The sequence below is a fragment of the Dicentrarchus labrax genome, unplaced genomic scaffold, assembly GCF_905237075.1.
Source record: "Dicentrarchus labrax unplaced genomic scaffold, dlabrax2021, whole genome shotgun sequence".
NCBI classification, from domain to species: domain Eukaryota; kingdom Metazoa; phylum Chordata; class Actinopteri; family Moronidae; genus Dicentrarchus; species Dicentrarchus labrax.
In genome coordinates, this window is record NW_026136707.1 from 16706509 (window position 1) to 16721292 (window position 14784).

The 14784-nt window shown below is 39.7% G+C and overlaps 1 protein-coding gene across 1 annotated transcript in view; it reads left to right on the forward strand.

Annotated features, from left to right (window-relative positions):
- Positions 1 to 14784, forward strand: part of cdkal1 (CDK5 regulatory subunit associated protein 1-like 1) — a 224225-nt gene that overhangs the window by 80682 nt on the left and 128759 nt on the right. Inside the window, exon 8 of the mRNA XM_051406374.1 lies at positions 13758 to 13861. Coding sequence (XP_051262334.1) covers positions 13758 to 13861 — 104 coding nt within the window. The remainder of the gene's footprint in view (positions 1 to 13757; positions 13862 to 14784) is intronic.

The following is a 14784-nucleotide window of genomic DNA, read 5'->3' on the forward strand; positions in this document are numbered from 1 at the left end:
CAAAAAACACAAAAGGCCCTGTCTAGAGCCAGTGTTTGGTTTTGTTTGTTCTGGGCTACTGTAGAAACAAACCCTCATTCTGAGGGAACAAGTGATTATACACCATTAATGGTTTGGAAAAAGTCTGTGTGTGTATGTATGTGTGTGAGTTAATATATATATATGCATACATACACAAACACATACGTACATTACACTATACAGTATAGTACTACACACTATAGTCTCACTCAATGTCCTGAAAGCTGCTGTGCGTATGATCTATTCCTATGACAAGCATGCCCAGTTTTCCAGTTACACCCGAGGTCACAGCCTACATGATTTCAGTCATTGAAGGCGAAAGCGATGGCTTTTAAATCAACTAAAAGTAAAGCACAACACACATATGTCTTGTTGATCTTTTCACTGCAACTCCACAATAAGATTTAGGAAATTATCACTTTAGAAAGGGTTCACTGTTAACTTTGGTCCGTAGTTCACATGTATGCCGAACAGTGCGATGCAGTCCATACGGATCACAGATCGACTAAGAACCATTGCGCTATTACTGTGAATATTATATTCCATTTCTGCTTTCTCCTATCTTTCACACTGTACCTTTGGATACAGTTAATAGATACTTGTGTGAGAGAACATCGTAAACACATGGTACCTGATAAACATCAATATGCTAGCATTCTCATTGTAAGCATGTTAGGACGGCGATGTAAGCATTTAGCTCAGGCACAGTGGCTAGCATGGCTGCATACTGTTAGTCTTGTTTGAGTAACTAATGCTGAATATAATATAATATTATGTTCAGGGTTCCAGACTAACTTTTTGCATTGGTTGCACTGGTGCGCCTAACTTTTTTTTTTTTTTTTTTTAGGTGCACCAGCTCAAAATTTAGGTGCACCCAAATGTTTCATTGTGTCGCCTTTAATGCCATACGGTCACCACAGCCAATCAGAGGCCAACACCCGCCCGAGCTCTGTCTCTTATTGGTTTAGAACACGATATGATCCTACCATGAGTGTGTGAGTTCGGTCACAGGAGAACACAGAGAGATGATGCGCTTGTGAAATAAATATATGTTTTCACCCGGGCAGCGTCAGGTGCACCAGTGCGACCTAGAAAAATTATTAGTCACACTCTTAAAAATTTTGGTCGCACTCTGGAGCCCTGATTATGTATTTAAATAATATTTGGTCTAGTGGATCCACACTAAAAAGTAGATCTGGATTAAATTTAGGTCATGAAAACACTTAAATTTTGTCTTTCTGAAACCTGCGGATACCATGCGGCTGAAATCTTCCCTACACATCGGCTCATCAGCCACTGTCAGGGGCCAAGGGACATAAAAACACTTGCTTATCACTGTATTAACCTAAGTTCAATGTGTGTGACTATGCTGAGTGCTCCACAGAACACAAATGGAGGTTGGGATCTTAAGAGAGAGGACAAAATGTAGTCACATTGCTCCCTCTCGGTCAAATTACCCATATAACTCTATTTGTCTCCCAGACTTCCCAGAGTGAAAAAAAAACAACTTTCACCTACTTTGATGTTTTAACCATAAACATTCATATTCTATCGAAACCCATTTACCCTCTTCAAATTACTCCAGTTTCAGTCTGGGTCTGACAGATGAACCTACTGTACCCCATCACCTTCACTTTTTCAGTGCATATGCTCACAATAGCATGGCGTGGAGTTTCACCTGGGACTACCTATGAACATTTAATTTCCTGTTCAAATTGATTCACAATATTATTTTCATTAAGTTGCATATTAATTCATTTACACCCATTAAATCCCAATTAGATTGCCTTTTATCCCACCAAGTTAATTTCATCTGGATCTGAAAATAAATTCAACTTAGTCCAGCTAGTCCTCAAATGCCCTCTGGCATTGTATTAAAGGAACATAGTCAGGTTTCTCCTGGGCCATTAGCGTAGTTATTTTGAGTCATCTGACACATTAATGAGCAGAAGCCTTGGTTATTTCTTTCAGTGTTCAGTTCTAAAGCAGCGTGTGTTCATTTTAACAATGGGTATTATCAGCATCTTATGGATGTGAAAGACAAATATTAATTTGTTTTATTTCAAATTCATACTCAATTGAACAAACTTTAATTTCAGGAAAATCAAGTTTCAGAATGAAATTTGGCAGCAGTTTTGTGCTGCCTTCAATGTCATTGTTTTTTAAGTATCAAGTTTTTCAGCTAAATTCAGTCAATTTAAACATGATAATTACTTAACATATTTTTTTTAATAAAATTCGGAGTGACAAAGAAACATTAATCCAACCTCAAATATTATTTAAGTAATCATTTCATCATCCTTTTTTTTTTCTTTTTACAACAGTATGAATAGACATCCACAACATAATCACTCCATCTTCCCAGGGACCTTGAATATAGGAAAGTTAACAGGCTTCTGAAGACAATGTGACACAAAAGCCACACAGCCAAGGTTTTTTTGGGAAGTTTTCTACTTTGATTTGCAACAGCTTTTGATAAACTGGAACTCCAAAGTTTAGATTTGCAACAATACAACATAAATCTTTTTCACAGGTTGTGACTGCACATTTTGAATGGTTTGAGCAGTGAAGCAGTAGAGGGAATAGTAGTTTATATCTGAGAAGAATAAAAGAGAAAAATACTGAAAATACACACACAGTTGGTGTTTTTCAACATGGGGTGGAATCAGACATAGTTCCTTTGAACTCCACCCTACTCGTGCTTCTGTTGTTGACTCCAGCAGCTGAGAGAGGCTTGTGCTCTTTAATTGGCTTACGTTCCAGTCACCAGCATTTAGTTTTGGATTGTTCCTTGTTATTTCTTCCATAGCATCTTTATGCAAACAGATAAGCCTGAGGGCAGAGTTAATTTTCCATACAGCCTCAGACTGGAAAAAGACTTCACTATGTCTTTCTAATGCTCTGTTTTGTGTCCCAGTTTTAGCATGGTTTATACTATTAGGGGGCTGGTGCATGTATTTCTGCGTTTTGCCCTGGGCTACACTAACCCTTCTTGCTCTGTGTATATCTATATGTGTGTGTATGTTTTGTCAGCAACATTGAAAGCCCTTTGTGAACAAGTTCAATCGTGATGCTCAGCGTCGTAAACAAGGAATTTACAAACGCTCAGTCAGAATGGGTCATTAAACTTGTGAATTTGTTGATGTTTGTGTGAACCTTTGCCATTAGACTCCAGGCATTTTAAAAAAAACCTTTGTTCCACAGTTACAGCTCATTTCATTTCATTATCTGTATCTTCCCTGGTCTCTGTTTAGTCACATTTTTGGCAGAGTCTCTGTCATTGTTATTGCAAAGTGCTAAAAGTCAGGTGTTAATGATCCTCTGCTCTAACCCCAAACCAATAACCAACTATATAATTTGTATCCTCCAGGCAGGCAGGTAGACAGGATTACAGGCAGTGGAAGTAGGGTTTTTGTGGTTTGAGAGCTCTGTCAAACACAAGGGAAGAACTTCTGGCAGGCTTCATGTTTGATTGCAGCGCTGGGAGTTCATACTTCCCAGTAAATAGTTAGAAGTTGCATTAATGCTAATGTGGAGGTCTGCTGCTCTCTTGAAACCCTGTGTAAATACTATACCATAGTAAAATGTTAAGCATCTGTGGCCATGTATGGCGTAAATATGTTCGATTCCCAAGCAAATTCTTGTAAGTTATAAGTTTGTGAAAATATTGTGCTTCGTTTGGGTTAATCTTTTCCTGAACCACCTCCTGCACATCGGTGTCCTTCAAATGCTTGCAGGGTTATGCTTACAACAGGTCAACAAATGGAGATGCTGAAATTTTTTGAATAGAGGCAAATATTAAAGGATTTAATAAATAAAGAAATTCAACAGTGCTGTTTTTTGTTACAAAAGAGTGAGAATTCCTTATTCTCTGAGTTACTGGCCTCAGCTATCCAGGGAGTATAAAAGATGACCTTGGAGCCCATACAGTGTTTATCCTCTTTCGTTTGTTCAGCTCCTTCTATTCACCCCCCCCCTTTTTTTTTTTCTCTTCAGTGTGACACCAATAGTAACCTATTTATTTGCTTAACAGAAAGCTAATCTGGCCATTAAACCATGTTGAATATTGCATGATGCTCTTGTTAGGGCTTTGAATAGATATTTAATACCTTTTAAACATGGATGTTTGGGATGCTTTACTCAAGCTACATTGTATTAATCTCTAATCTTTTTTTTGTGTTGATTTCTGTTCTATTCATTTCTGTGGTTGGTTACAATTGTAAAGGATTTGAGCAGACTAGTGGCTCATTTATCACATACCTTTATCCCTGCCAAATCCTTGATTTCTACAATCACCAATAGTCACCATAGCAAAATACACATACACACACACACTTGGTAAACAAAGCCAACAGAGGGAGAAGTGTATTTGTGCTTGTGTATTAGCATGCATTGTGACTATGTTTGTGTTAGCTGCTTGTTTCCTGTGATTTGCGTCTGGCTGGCACAACTTCTCCATCCACTTTACACACCGACACAGTGGAATAATGGGTCTTATCAACCTTGCCTTTGACCTTTACATAGATTTGTGTTAACCATTGTGACCAAGGTATAACGTTCAGGCTTAAGCCAGCTGAGAGAGAGGTAAATTTGGGGTCACAGAGGTCTAGATGGAGAGGAAAAACAATAAGCCTCAGCTATGTTCTGCAAATTTACGGACTGCTGCAAATTGTCCTTCAGAATCAGAATCAGAAATACTTAAAAGATCCCCGGTGGATCAATTATGTAAAGGGATAATTTGTTGACATCAATGTGATGATTTTTAAGAAGAATCCCATGGCCGTTGAAACGTGACCTTCGAGTTTCATGTGGATGCTGTGTGTAAGAAAGCTCTCCCGTGCATGTATTTTTTTTATTGAAAGGTTTGTGATATTAATGTTGATAATACATTTATGATAATGTTTTATTCCTATTTTATTGAATCAGTCCTCATTTTCCTTTGTTAGCTGGTACTGGTTACTTACCCTTAATAGCCGGAACCTACTACAGGGTATTTGATTTGTGCAGCAAAATTTTAGGCACAACCTTAAACGCCTGTACGAGATGAGTCTATCCTGGCTGATCCTAGCCACCTACTTCTAAAGAGTTTAAGTTGCTTCCTTCCATCTGTTGATACCTTCTGCCAAGATTGTCACAAATGTTTTCTTGCTTTGTGATCTTTGTATTGTATTCATGGTCTATTGTTGATACTGCTGAGCAGCTTTTCCTCATGGAGCTAGTTCATCACGGTTGCATCAGTACATCGGAGTTGTACAGCTTTTTCAAGTGCTCTAACTGGCTAGTCCACAGTCTAACACAGCTGGAAGAAAATCATAACAGCAGATATGTACAGTATACACTGACCTGTCTGTCCCTTCTCTGTGCTTTATCTGTGTGACAGCCTTTTATTTACTACTGCTTTCTTTCTGTGTCTCTTGTAATATGTGATGCAAACATCAGCTCCTCTTGAACGGACATAAGAAATCTCTTCACGACACCACATCCTTTTTCAACTGTCGCATCCAGTTAACGTTCCAGTTTATACAAATTGTTTGATATCCATTTTGCTTATATTGATTATTATCATACCAGCACTCTTTCATGCTTTTCAGCACACGAATGACAGTCTTCAGCACCTGATAGTCGCACTCCACTCTGTCTTTCCCAATCAGCACGCCTCAGAGCTTCTTCCGCTGCTGGATTCTTTTCTTAGCCCTCCTTGGAACAATTTCTGTTTTGAGATCAGTCGAACTCAGCACATTGTGTTTTTGATGCCAGAGGGTTGACGTGGTGGGGTAAAAAAGACACAGCGCAGCTCATTGGTGACACAGTTTATAATAAAGACTATCACTAAAGAATAGTAGAGTCACTATAAGAATAGAGGAGCCGTTTTTGCAGATGAAAGTCTCTGCTTGAAAGAGAAAGGGGGGTGCTGTACAGAGAGAAACGGGAACGGGGGGGGTGAGGGGTATGGGAAGTCATTAGCCGAGTTAAAAGCAAATTGAATCAGCCCTATGTGCTGTTTTGTAATTTGAATTTCTCTGGCAATTACAGTGGGGAAGTGAATAAGGCAAAGGAGAATGAGGAGCCAGTTTTTGCCTGAGATATCACAGAGAGACAAACGAGGTGTCTCTTTTTTTCCCTCTTTGTCTTACACACTCACTTCACCCAACAATCAGAGCAGGTATGTCTGCTCCAGCTTCAAACTCCTGTTCATAATGTAATATTACCACCACTGGGGTTTACGCGATATTCGCTGCAGTTAATTTGTCCATATCTCTCCCATCTCATCTTAAAGCAAATGCACAAGCCACGTTACACCGCTCTACTTGACTGCGTTTTCATTTTGTTGTTCGTTGGTCAATGATCTCATTGTTTCTTTTCTGTGTTGTTTTTCTCCGAGGAGAAGAAGTGAAAATGCATCATGTGAAGCAGTAACAAAAGAGGGAGAAAATGTGCTGATGTGTTTCAGAAAGGAGTAAAAGGAGTTTCATAGGAGGGAATGGTGTTTACACAAGGGTCTTTGACCATGTCCATATGTGTGCAAGATTGTGGAAATGCATAGATGGGCAATATATGCACACCATCTCTTTTGATTTTGCACGTTAGCACACATACACCACATACAAACACACACACGTCCACAAAGGAATTCCCATTTTCCTTTTGTATTTTGTCCCTGACACACGATCATATGCAGACATATTTTCCCACTCACTCTCACACACACACACACACACACACACACACACACACACACACACACACACACACACACACACACATATCCACACCTCCACTAGCTATGTACCATGGTGGCCTTTCCTGCTGTTTATCAAACCAATGTATGGGTAGTTTTCAGCTCCACTGGTCTGAACATATTATTCCATTTCCCTCTTCCCCACTGCTTAACACACAAATACATGCCTGAGATACACACACACACACACACACACACACACACACACACACACACACACACAGTCTGTCTGTGCTCTCGCTCTCTCTCTCTCGCTCGCTCTCTCTCTTCATCCATCCACTGTTCATCCTACTCGCTCACCAGGAGATACTCTGCTCCCCACAGTAAATCCAAAAGATTGATGTGTCTCCTTGGACAAAATGAGATTGTATGTCATTACAAGGCATTACACTACAGAACCCCTGAGTAACTAAATTAGCCCTGTATGTCACAGGCAAACACAGTTTACACACACGCACACACTGACAACTGATCGTCTTACAGACTATTTGCACAAACCAGTTTCCTTGATGTGTCTGTCCAAGAGGTGAATGGCCCATAGTTGTCGAGACACAATCATCAATCCAGAGATTAAGCTTTCTTTGTATGGCTCAAACATGGAACATGTCATTTTGTCTGTGGTGGTGTGTGTACATATGCACTGCAGTCAGATTATTTTAACAGTGCCACATTTCTTGTCATGATGACGCCAGCGCATTGGATTTTAACAAAAAACAATGGCACTTAGGTCCCTCTTGACCTTTTATTTGAGAGGTTATTTCGTCTTCAGTAAATCAGAAGTGTGCGGGAACTGCAACCCTTTTCATTCACAAGTGTTGAATGATTAACTGTTAACATAAACTTAAATAAAGGCATGATCTTTAATGAACCACAGATATCAGCAGGCACGTATGTTCTGCGGTGATGTTCTGCAAGGCCTGTACCCAAGCCTTCTTCGCTGTGCCTTTAAATCAGTCAATAAGACTACATCATCGACTGTAGAGCCACATTGCACTGGCGTGAGCCATTCTTTGTCTGTGCAGAGAGCCACCTTGGGTGAGCATGCTGCTGGCTTTGCATTGCCTAACATGACATAACTTGCCACTGGACTCTGTGCCCCACCTTATGGGGAACACAGTTCAGGCCACTGATCATGTGTAGAGGCATGTATTCAGTCAACCCTGTGAAGTAGGTACTTAGTGATACACTAACCAACCAGTGAGTTGGATCACACAGAAAATACATACAGGATGGAGTAGGTCATATTAAGCCTCTAATTAACTTCTCTGATACCTGCAAATATCCTGGTTTAATTAGTCACTTGGCAAGTAAAGTAGTTGGCGTATCAGAGGGACAGTACAGTATGAGTTAGGCCGGTTGTCATTTAGACAGGTTGACAGCATTGAGAGAGTCTATCAGCCAGTCAGTAACAAAGTAAAGTGGTCAGTGAGGCAGGCAGGCAACAAGTCAGATAATCAGCTCGCTAAGTAGACAAACAGCCAGCCTCCAGGTTTGACTTTATTAATATGTTTGGTGGTCCATAATAAACATACCATTCTTGTCCAGTAACAATGTGCTGAATGATCTAGTACAAACAGTGTCTGGAGGTCTGTCTATAGACAAAACAAGAAGCTGGGACTCACAGTAGACATGAGGTCTCCCTCCAGTCAAAACAACAAGCGAGGCTGCTGTAGTAGTTACAGAAATCCAAGGTCAGCATGTGACACGTTTTATAAAACACACACACTTACACAGAGCTGTTTCAGTGTGCAGCACTAGGAACACAAGACTAAATAAATTCAAGAATTCAGACACACAGCCTGGATGGAACACAGAGAGGAACGGACCCCAGCTGCCTTAGAAAATACACGCAGACACACTGCTCTACTCCCAGGTGAAAAGAAACATGTACACGTGCACACATGCAATGACACATTAATCTGAAATACTTGCATAGATTTTTGTACAAGGTGATGTCCTATATCAACGCCATCAACATTGTCATCTTACATCAACAAAGGGCAGACATATTGATATTCTTTGTTTGCAATTATCGATAAAATTCTTGCTCTGGTTTCTCACACAATTAAATTTCTTTGCTTTTTTTCCATAGTGCAGCAATGTCTTTGCTTAATCAACGCACCATTTCTTTGCTTAAAAGTGAGCCATGAAGGTCAAACTTTGCAACAAGCTATAAGCACTTACATTTCTCTTTCCTCCCGCATCCTGATCATGCTTTAATATTAGAACCCTTAATAAGATACGAGATATAAGGAAGTCTTTATCAGAGACACACAAGATCATTGGTGTGCATATAAACAGAATGTAGCCGTCTCTAACTCATTCAAGGGTAAATAAGGTTTAGCTGCCAACCATTCTCTAAAAAACTAATCATCCTCTATTCATTGCTCCTAATAGGTCTTTACTCCATTGTGTCACTATTCTTTGTTCCTTGACTCCACATTATTTCGCACCCTCCTCTTTGACTTTGAGATGACACTAACAGTAAACTTACAGGCTTGACGCTTTGTTCACTCATATAATAGCAGTTTTAAGATTTTGTTTGCTCATATACCCACTCCACCTCTCTCCCAGCCTCAACAATAAGTGCAATGAATAATCTTGCTTCATAATTTGCAAAGTGCTTAGACTTCCCCTCACAGTTTAAGCTTTGTTTTCATAATTGCATCTTCAAGCCCACACAATACCAACCCCAATGAACACACAAATGCACACATAGTACCATAGTACAATTTGTTTATGCATAGAGCAGTTTTCTAATTAATGTGTAGACCCTAAATGCTTATCGTTGAGAAAACCTTTTCCTGCTCAGCTCTTTCCCAATCTGTATCTTCAACATGCTGCACATGGGAGACTAAAGAGTGTGTGTGTGTGTGTGTGTGTGTGTGTGTGTGTGTGTGTGTGTGTGTGTGTGTGTGTGTGTGTGTGTGTGAGAATGTATAGAGCTCAGGGCTTTCCTTTCTTTGTTACATTTTCAAGGCTGCAACCACACAATAGTCTCTCTCTCTTACACATGTCACACACACACACACACACACACACACACACACACAGGGGAGGTAGCCTCTCTTATTCTAACACATTGATGAACTACACTGTTGTCAGGTACAACAGCTACCTCTGTGGTTTAATTAACTGGGATGAAACAGAAGGGGGAGATGACAAACAAAGGAGGGAAAGGATTGTGGCTTGATAACGAGGATATAATATTTTGTTTTATTTCTAGAAGTATTTCTCCCATATAACACTGGAGCTTTGTTGTTACTGGGTAGTTAGTTTTAGTGATGGGAAGTCACTGTGTAAATTCAGTCTTTTATTTCTTTTCTCTTCTCAGCTGTGTGTGTGTGTGTGTGTGTGTGTGTGTGTGTGTGTGTGTGTGTGTGTGTGTGTGTGTGTGTGTGTGTGTGTGTGTGTGTGTGTGTGTGTGTGTGTGTGTGTGTCAGAGAGAGTGACACTGCTCCTCTGCTTCAGTCACTGTCTTTCTAGGGTGCTGACTAGTTGTCGCAGTCTGTTTAAGCTGATGGAGAAGTCGAAACTGCTAATGCGTTGTTGTGATACTGGACAAATGTTAAGCAGCAGCACAATCACACAGCCACATATGAACACACTATGCACATAATTGATGCAAACACAGACACACAGTGAAGCAGGCCACTGACTGTCTCTTGAGATTAATGTTGGTGTGATCCACTCAGCTGGGCCTGATCACATTAAGATGGATGGACCCCCTGGTGGTGTGTGTGTGTGTGTGTGTGTGTGTGTGTGTGTGTGTGTGTGTGTGTGTGTGTGTGTGTGTGTGTGCGTGTGCGTGTGCGTGTGTGCGTGCATGCAGGGCCCCATCTGTCTGTGTTTTCTCCACAGCTAGGCCCTGTGACCTAGCTGCCATCTTTAGTGCCCTCCACTAGGATAAGCAATACCCTGAGAGGGTGAGATGGATGGATAGATAGCATTATTCTCTTTTGTTAAAAATGCCCTGGGCATTTGGTTGTATTTCAAAATTATATAAGATATATAACATATTGTAGGTGTTTCGGCAGGGTTTCTCACAGTAAATAAACTACAAAAGAGTGTTCTTAAAGCTATAGGTTATTTTTCTTAATTTTTTACTGATAATGTTTTGCATTGCTGCCTTTGTCAGGTTTGTTGCAATTGATCTGCTCTGTAGCCAACAGTAGTGGACTGTGGTAAAACCTGGCAGCATCCTTGTGTGAATAGTAGCATTCAGTCGAACTTTTCTTATTTTGAGAAATAGATTGAAAGTGAAGCGTTAAGACCATTTTTGTATGTGGACTTGTCTGTGAACTGTAATGTCTTTGCACATTCTGAGAAGTAACTGAAGAAGAATGAAGTCACTCATCTAAACACGAGGACAGTTGTATCTTTGGTTCAACAGGAGTTGTGTGTTGTTGGCCTGTTTGTGCTGGAGAATCCCTGTTATTTCTCAATGAGTCTGTCACGGACAGAAACAGGATTTACGCTTGTTATCTACAACAGTCTGATTTTATAGTCTCATACTAGCTGCCTTACATCATAGCATTTGGTGGTTATTAATCATTAGTAAGATGTTTTTGTCATTGCACTGGAGTGTATAAATCCCATAGCAAACCAATTTTAACATTGTGACAAGTTTATTAAAGAGGAACTGGAGCTTTTGATCTTTTTTCTGTCTGAACCACTTGTAGTAGTAGTGCTGCGTTAATAGATGGCCATAGATGGTATTTTCTTCATGAGCAGCTGGACTGTGGTCACTATATTGGTCAGTTTGATTTGGTTGGGCAGGGTTTCCCGCAGGAAATGTGTTAGGATAGGGATATTGGTTGCCATCAGATGGGGGGGTGGGGGTGGCGGTGCGGATGGTAAGGTAGGCTTGCTTCGCCGTACGAAGAAGCCCGCAATTTTTGGTTGCGTTTTTCTGTCCATTTGGCTGTGTACAGTGCGAGAGAAAATCATGTGCAATCATCAAACGTATAGCTATAAGACAACCTCGTGTAAACGCAAGTAGCCTTGATAAGAAAACATTACGCCTATCATAATAATTTCAGATACTTCGAGCGAGCAGTTTACAGGTTATTCAAGTATTTATAGAATTTAGATAATTTAGAATAATTATCTTACCTCGATGCGACAGGCTATCCAAATGCCAGATGAACGTCTTCACCCAAAAATGTTTTCTTTTTACCCGGATAAAGAATGTTGTAGAATGTTTGGTTAACGATGATAGATAGCGCGATGACAACCACCAGATGCCACTGTTTGGACGCAACACACGATTCGGAGGCATATCACATATTTAGAGATTATAAAAACGGATTATTTTCCGATTCATGGCACGTTTTTCATTATTTTTTTTAATGCGTTCTGCGGAGAAGGGAGACTGGCATTGGTCACAGTTTGGAATGAAAGGGAGAAAACAGGATAGAGTAGCACGGCGGATATCACTCATATTGCTCATATCACTCGGCCAACTTTTTTTTTTTTTTTGACGACGTAGTTAAGGCGGCAGGCGTGTGTTGCTAAGGCGGCTGCCTTAGCTGCAAAGTGCTGCGGGAAACCCTGGTTGGGGCTTTCAGTGAAAACACCACTTGACATGCTGTAGTCTACATATTAGATGTTGTTTGTGCTAAGTGTAGCTCCATTGAGAATTAAATGTGTCAGTATTATATTTCAGCTTCAACTGAGATATACAGGAAATCGAAGCCCCAAATCTTAGAGGTGTAGGTGCCAAACTTATTTGCAACTTTTTTGTGCTATGCTGGAGCACACATAGCAAATGGTGAAAATTTATATTTTTTAGAGAAAGCAGCTTGGTCTTATTTCTCCTTTCACAAACACATATTTAACAAATTACAGTGTTTAACTTGTGATCACCCAATAGCATGGTCCTGCAACTAACTGAGCTGTTGCCAGAAATGTAAGCCAACAGTGAAATTGTGATTTAAAAGAAGCTACTGTGGTAGCAGTAACAGTGTATATTTTTAACCTAGTATGACAAATTGAAGGTCAGAAATGAAGCCCCAATGGAGTAAATACAAAAAGTACTTTCAACAGTGGCCTTCCTTCTTCTTTTCAGCAGTGATTTACTGACAACTCTTGAATAAAAGTCTGCTTCATCCTAAACAAAGACTCCCCTAGAGTTGATACCACGCCATGATTTTGGATCTGGTGTGAGGCAGTTTTTCTTCTTTTAATTTCTCCGTATTGAGTTTCTTCTTTAAATTTTTATGCTTCATAGTCTCACTCCGTCCCTTTCATGGTCAGTTTGAATTAAGCTTCTCTATGTTTTGTAAAACAAAAAACTGTATTGAGTCTAATCTTTTCGCTGCTTGCCTCGGTCTGAGAGACAGCTGTCCACGATTATTTTGGAGCTAGCTGCATTCCTTTATAAACAGTTTAGTAGAGAAAGGACAGTTCTGACTCCCTACTTTCTTCTCCTGATTCTGCTCTATTGGGTTAGCAGGGTTATTGCATGAATAGATTTCATTAAAACATTAAAAATTCTCCTCTTTTTATTTTAACACACCATTTTCTCCACAGCCCCTCCCATTTCTACAGTTCAGTTGAGTGGATTCAAGTGAAAATGTTGTTAATAATCCAAAAGGCCAGTTTTTAGATGTTATGTTGTAATGCTTTATTGTGTGTAATTCTTAGTTTTATAAAATACACAAATGAATCATTAAAAGCAATACATATTTGTGTTGGTCACTTTAATGCCTGCCAAGTGTAGTACAAGACCCAAACATATGAATTATGAATGAAAAAGTTAAATTACAGTTTTTTCATAGCATTTTCGAAATGCAACTTTTTTTTTACATTTTGTTGAACTATTAACTTGCCAAATATTTCATTGTTTTATGCCTTAGCATAAACCAAATAGTATGATGAATTTTTTTTTTATATTTTTGTGCTTCGTTTTATACAATCCTGCTCTCTTCCTAAGGAATCCATCCGTTTGTCTTTCTCTCATCGTCTCTCTGTTTATCTGTTTGTGTCCGTCTAGGTGTCTGAATGCATGTACCTACTGTAAGACTAAGCATGCCAGAGGAGACCTGGCCAGCTATCCCATCGAGGAGCTAGCTGAGAGAGCCAGGCAGTCTTTCCAGGGTGAGTACATTGCTTCTCTCACACAGACGATTACAGCATGACTTTGAGATATAGTATTTATATGCTGCATCATTTCCAAAAAGAGGTACTTGAATAGCATTAAAGGTCACTGAATGTCCAACAATTATACTGATTAATATACGTGATTTATATGCTGTGGAACTGGAAGTGCTGCTCTTGGGTAGTTGAAGGTGCTTATATTGGATAACTAGGTTCTTGGAGAGTTTTGTGCCAGATGAACAGCTGTTGTGCCCTGGCATCTGTTCCTTAAAAGTAGACTCCCAGAATCCCCAACCGCACAGCAGGCCATGTCTCTATTAGAGCCCAAGGCGGGTCAGTCAAGGGCAAGTCCTGCACATTGACAACACAAATCTCACTTTCACACAATGTACTATATACAGCATATTATCTGTTAAAAGTTCAAGTTATTTAGCAGACATTGGAACAAATAACACAAATAAACATATTTAATGGAATTCATATCCATGTTCACTTTTTTTGTAACTCACTCACATGATCTCCCCTCCTCTCCTCTCCACTGGATTACAAACCTCCTAGCCTAATTCATGTCAAATGCTTCGTTTCGGGTCTTCATGCCTGGAGTACTCCACAACAAGCTAAGGTCAATTGTCTCATCCTATTAACATTCCATTACTCATGCACATAATTTAAATGTAGTTCAACCTGAAAATTTGTCGATGGACATTTTAGAAGTGATTTTTAAATCCTGATCAAATCTACAGCTTGTTTAATCAGTGTCTGTATATAAACCTTATTCCTGTGAGTTGTCAAAGACATGCATTTGACAGCTTAATTGTGTAACCCTTGTGTGCATATTCATAGAATGACTAAAATGTAACCATTTCTAACACTGTTAATGCTAGTAGAAAAATATGCTTCTTACAAACAGTATTTAGCACATC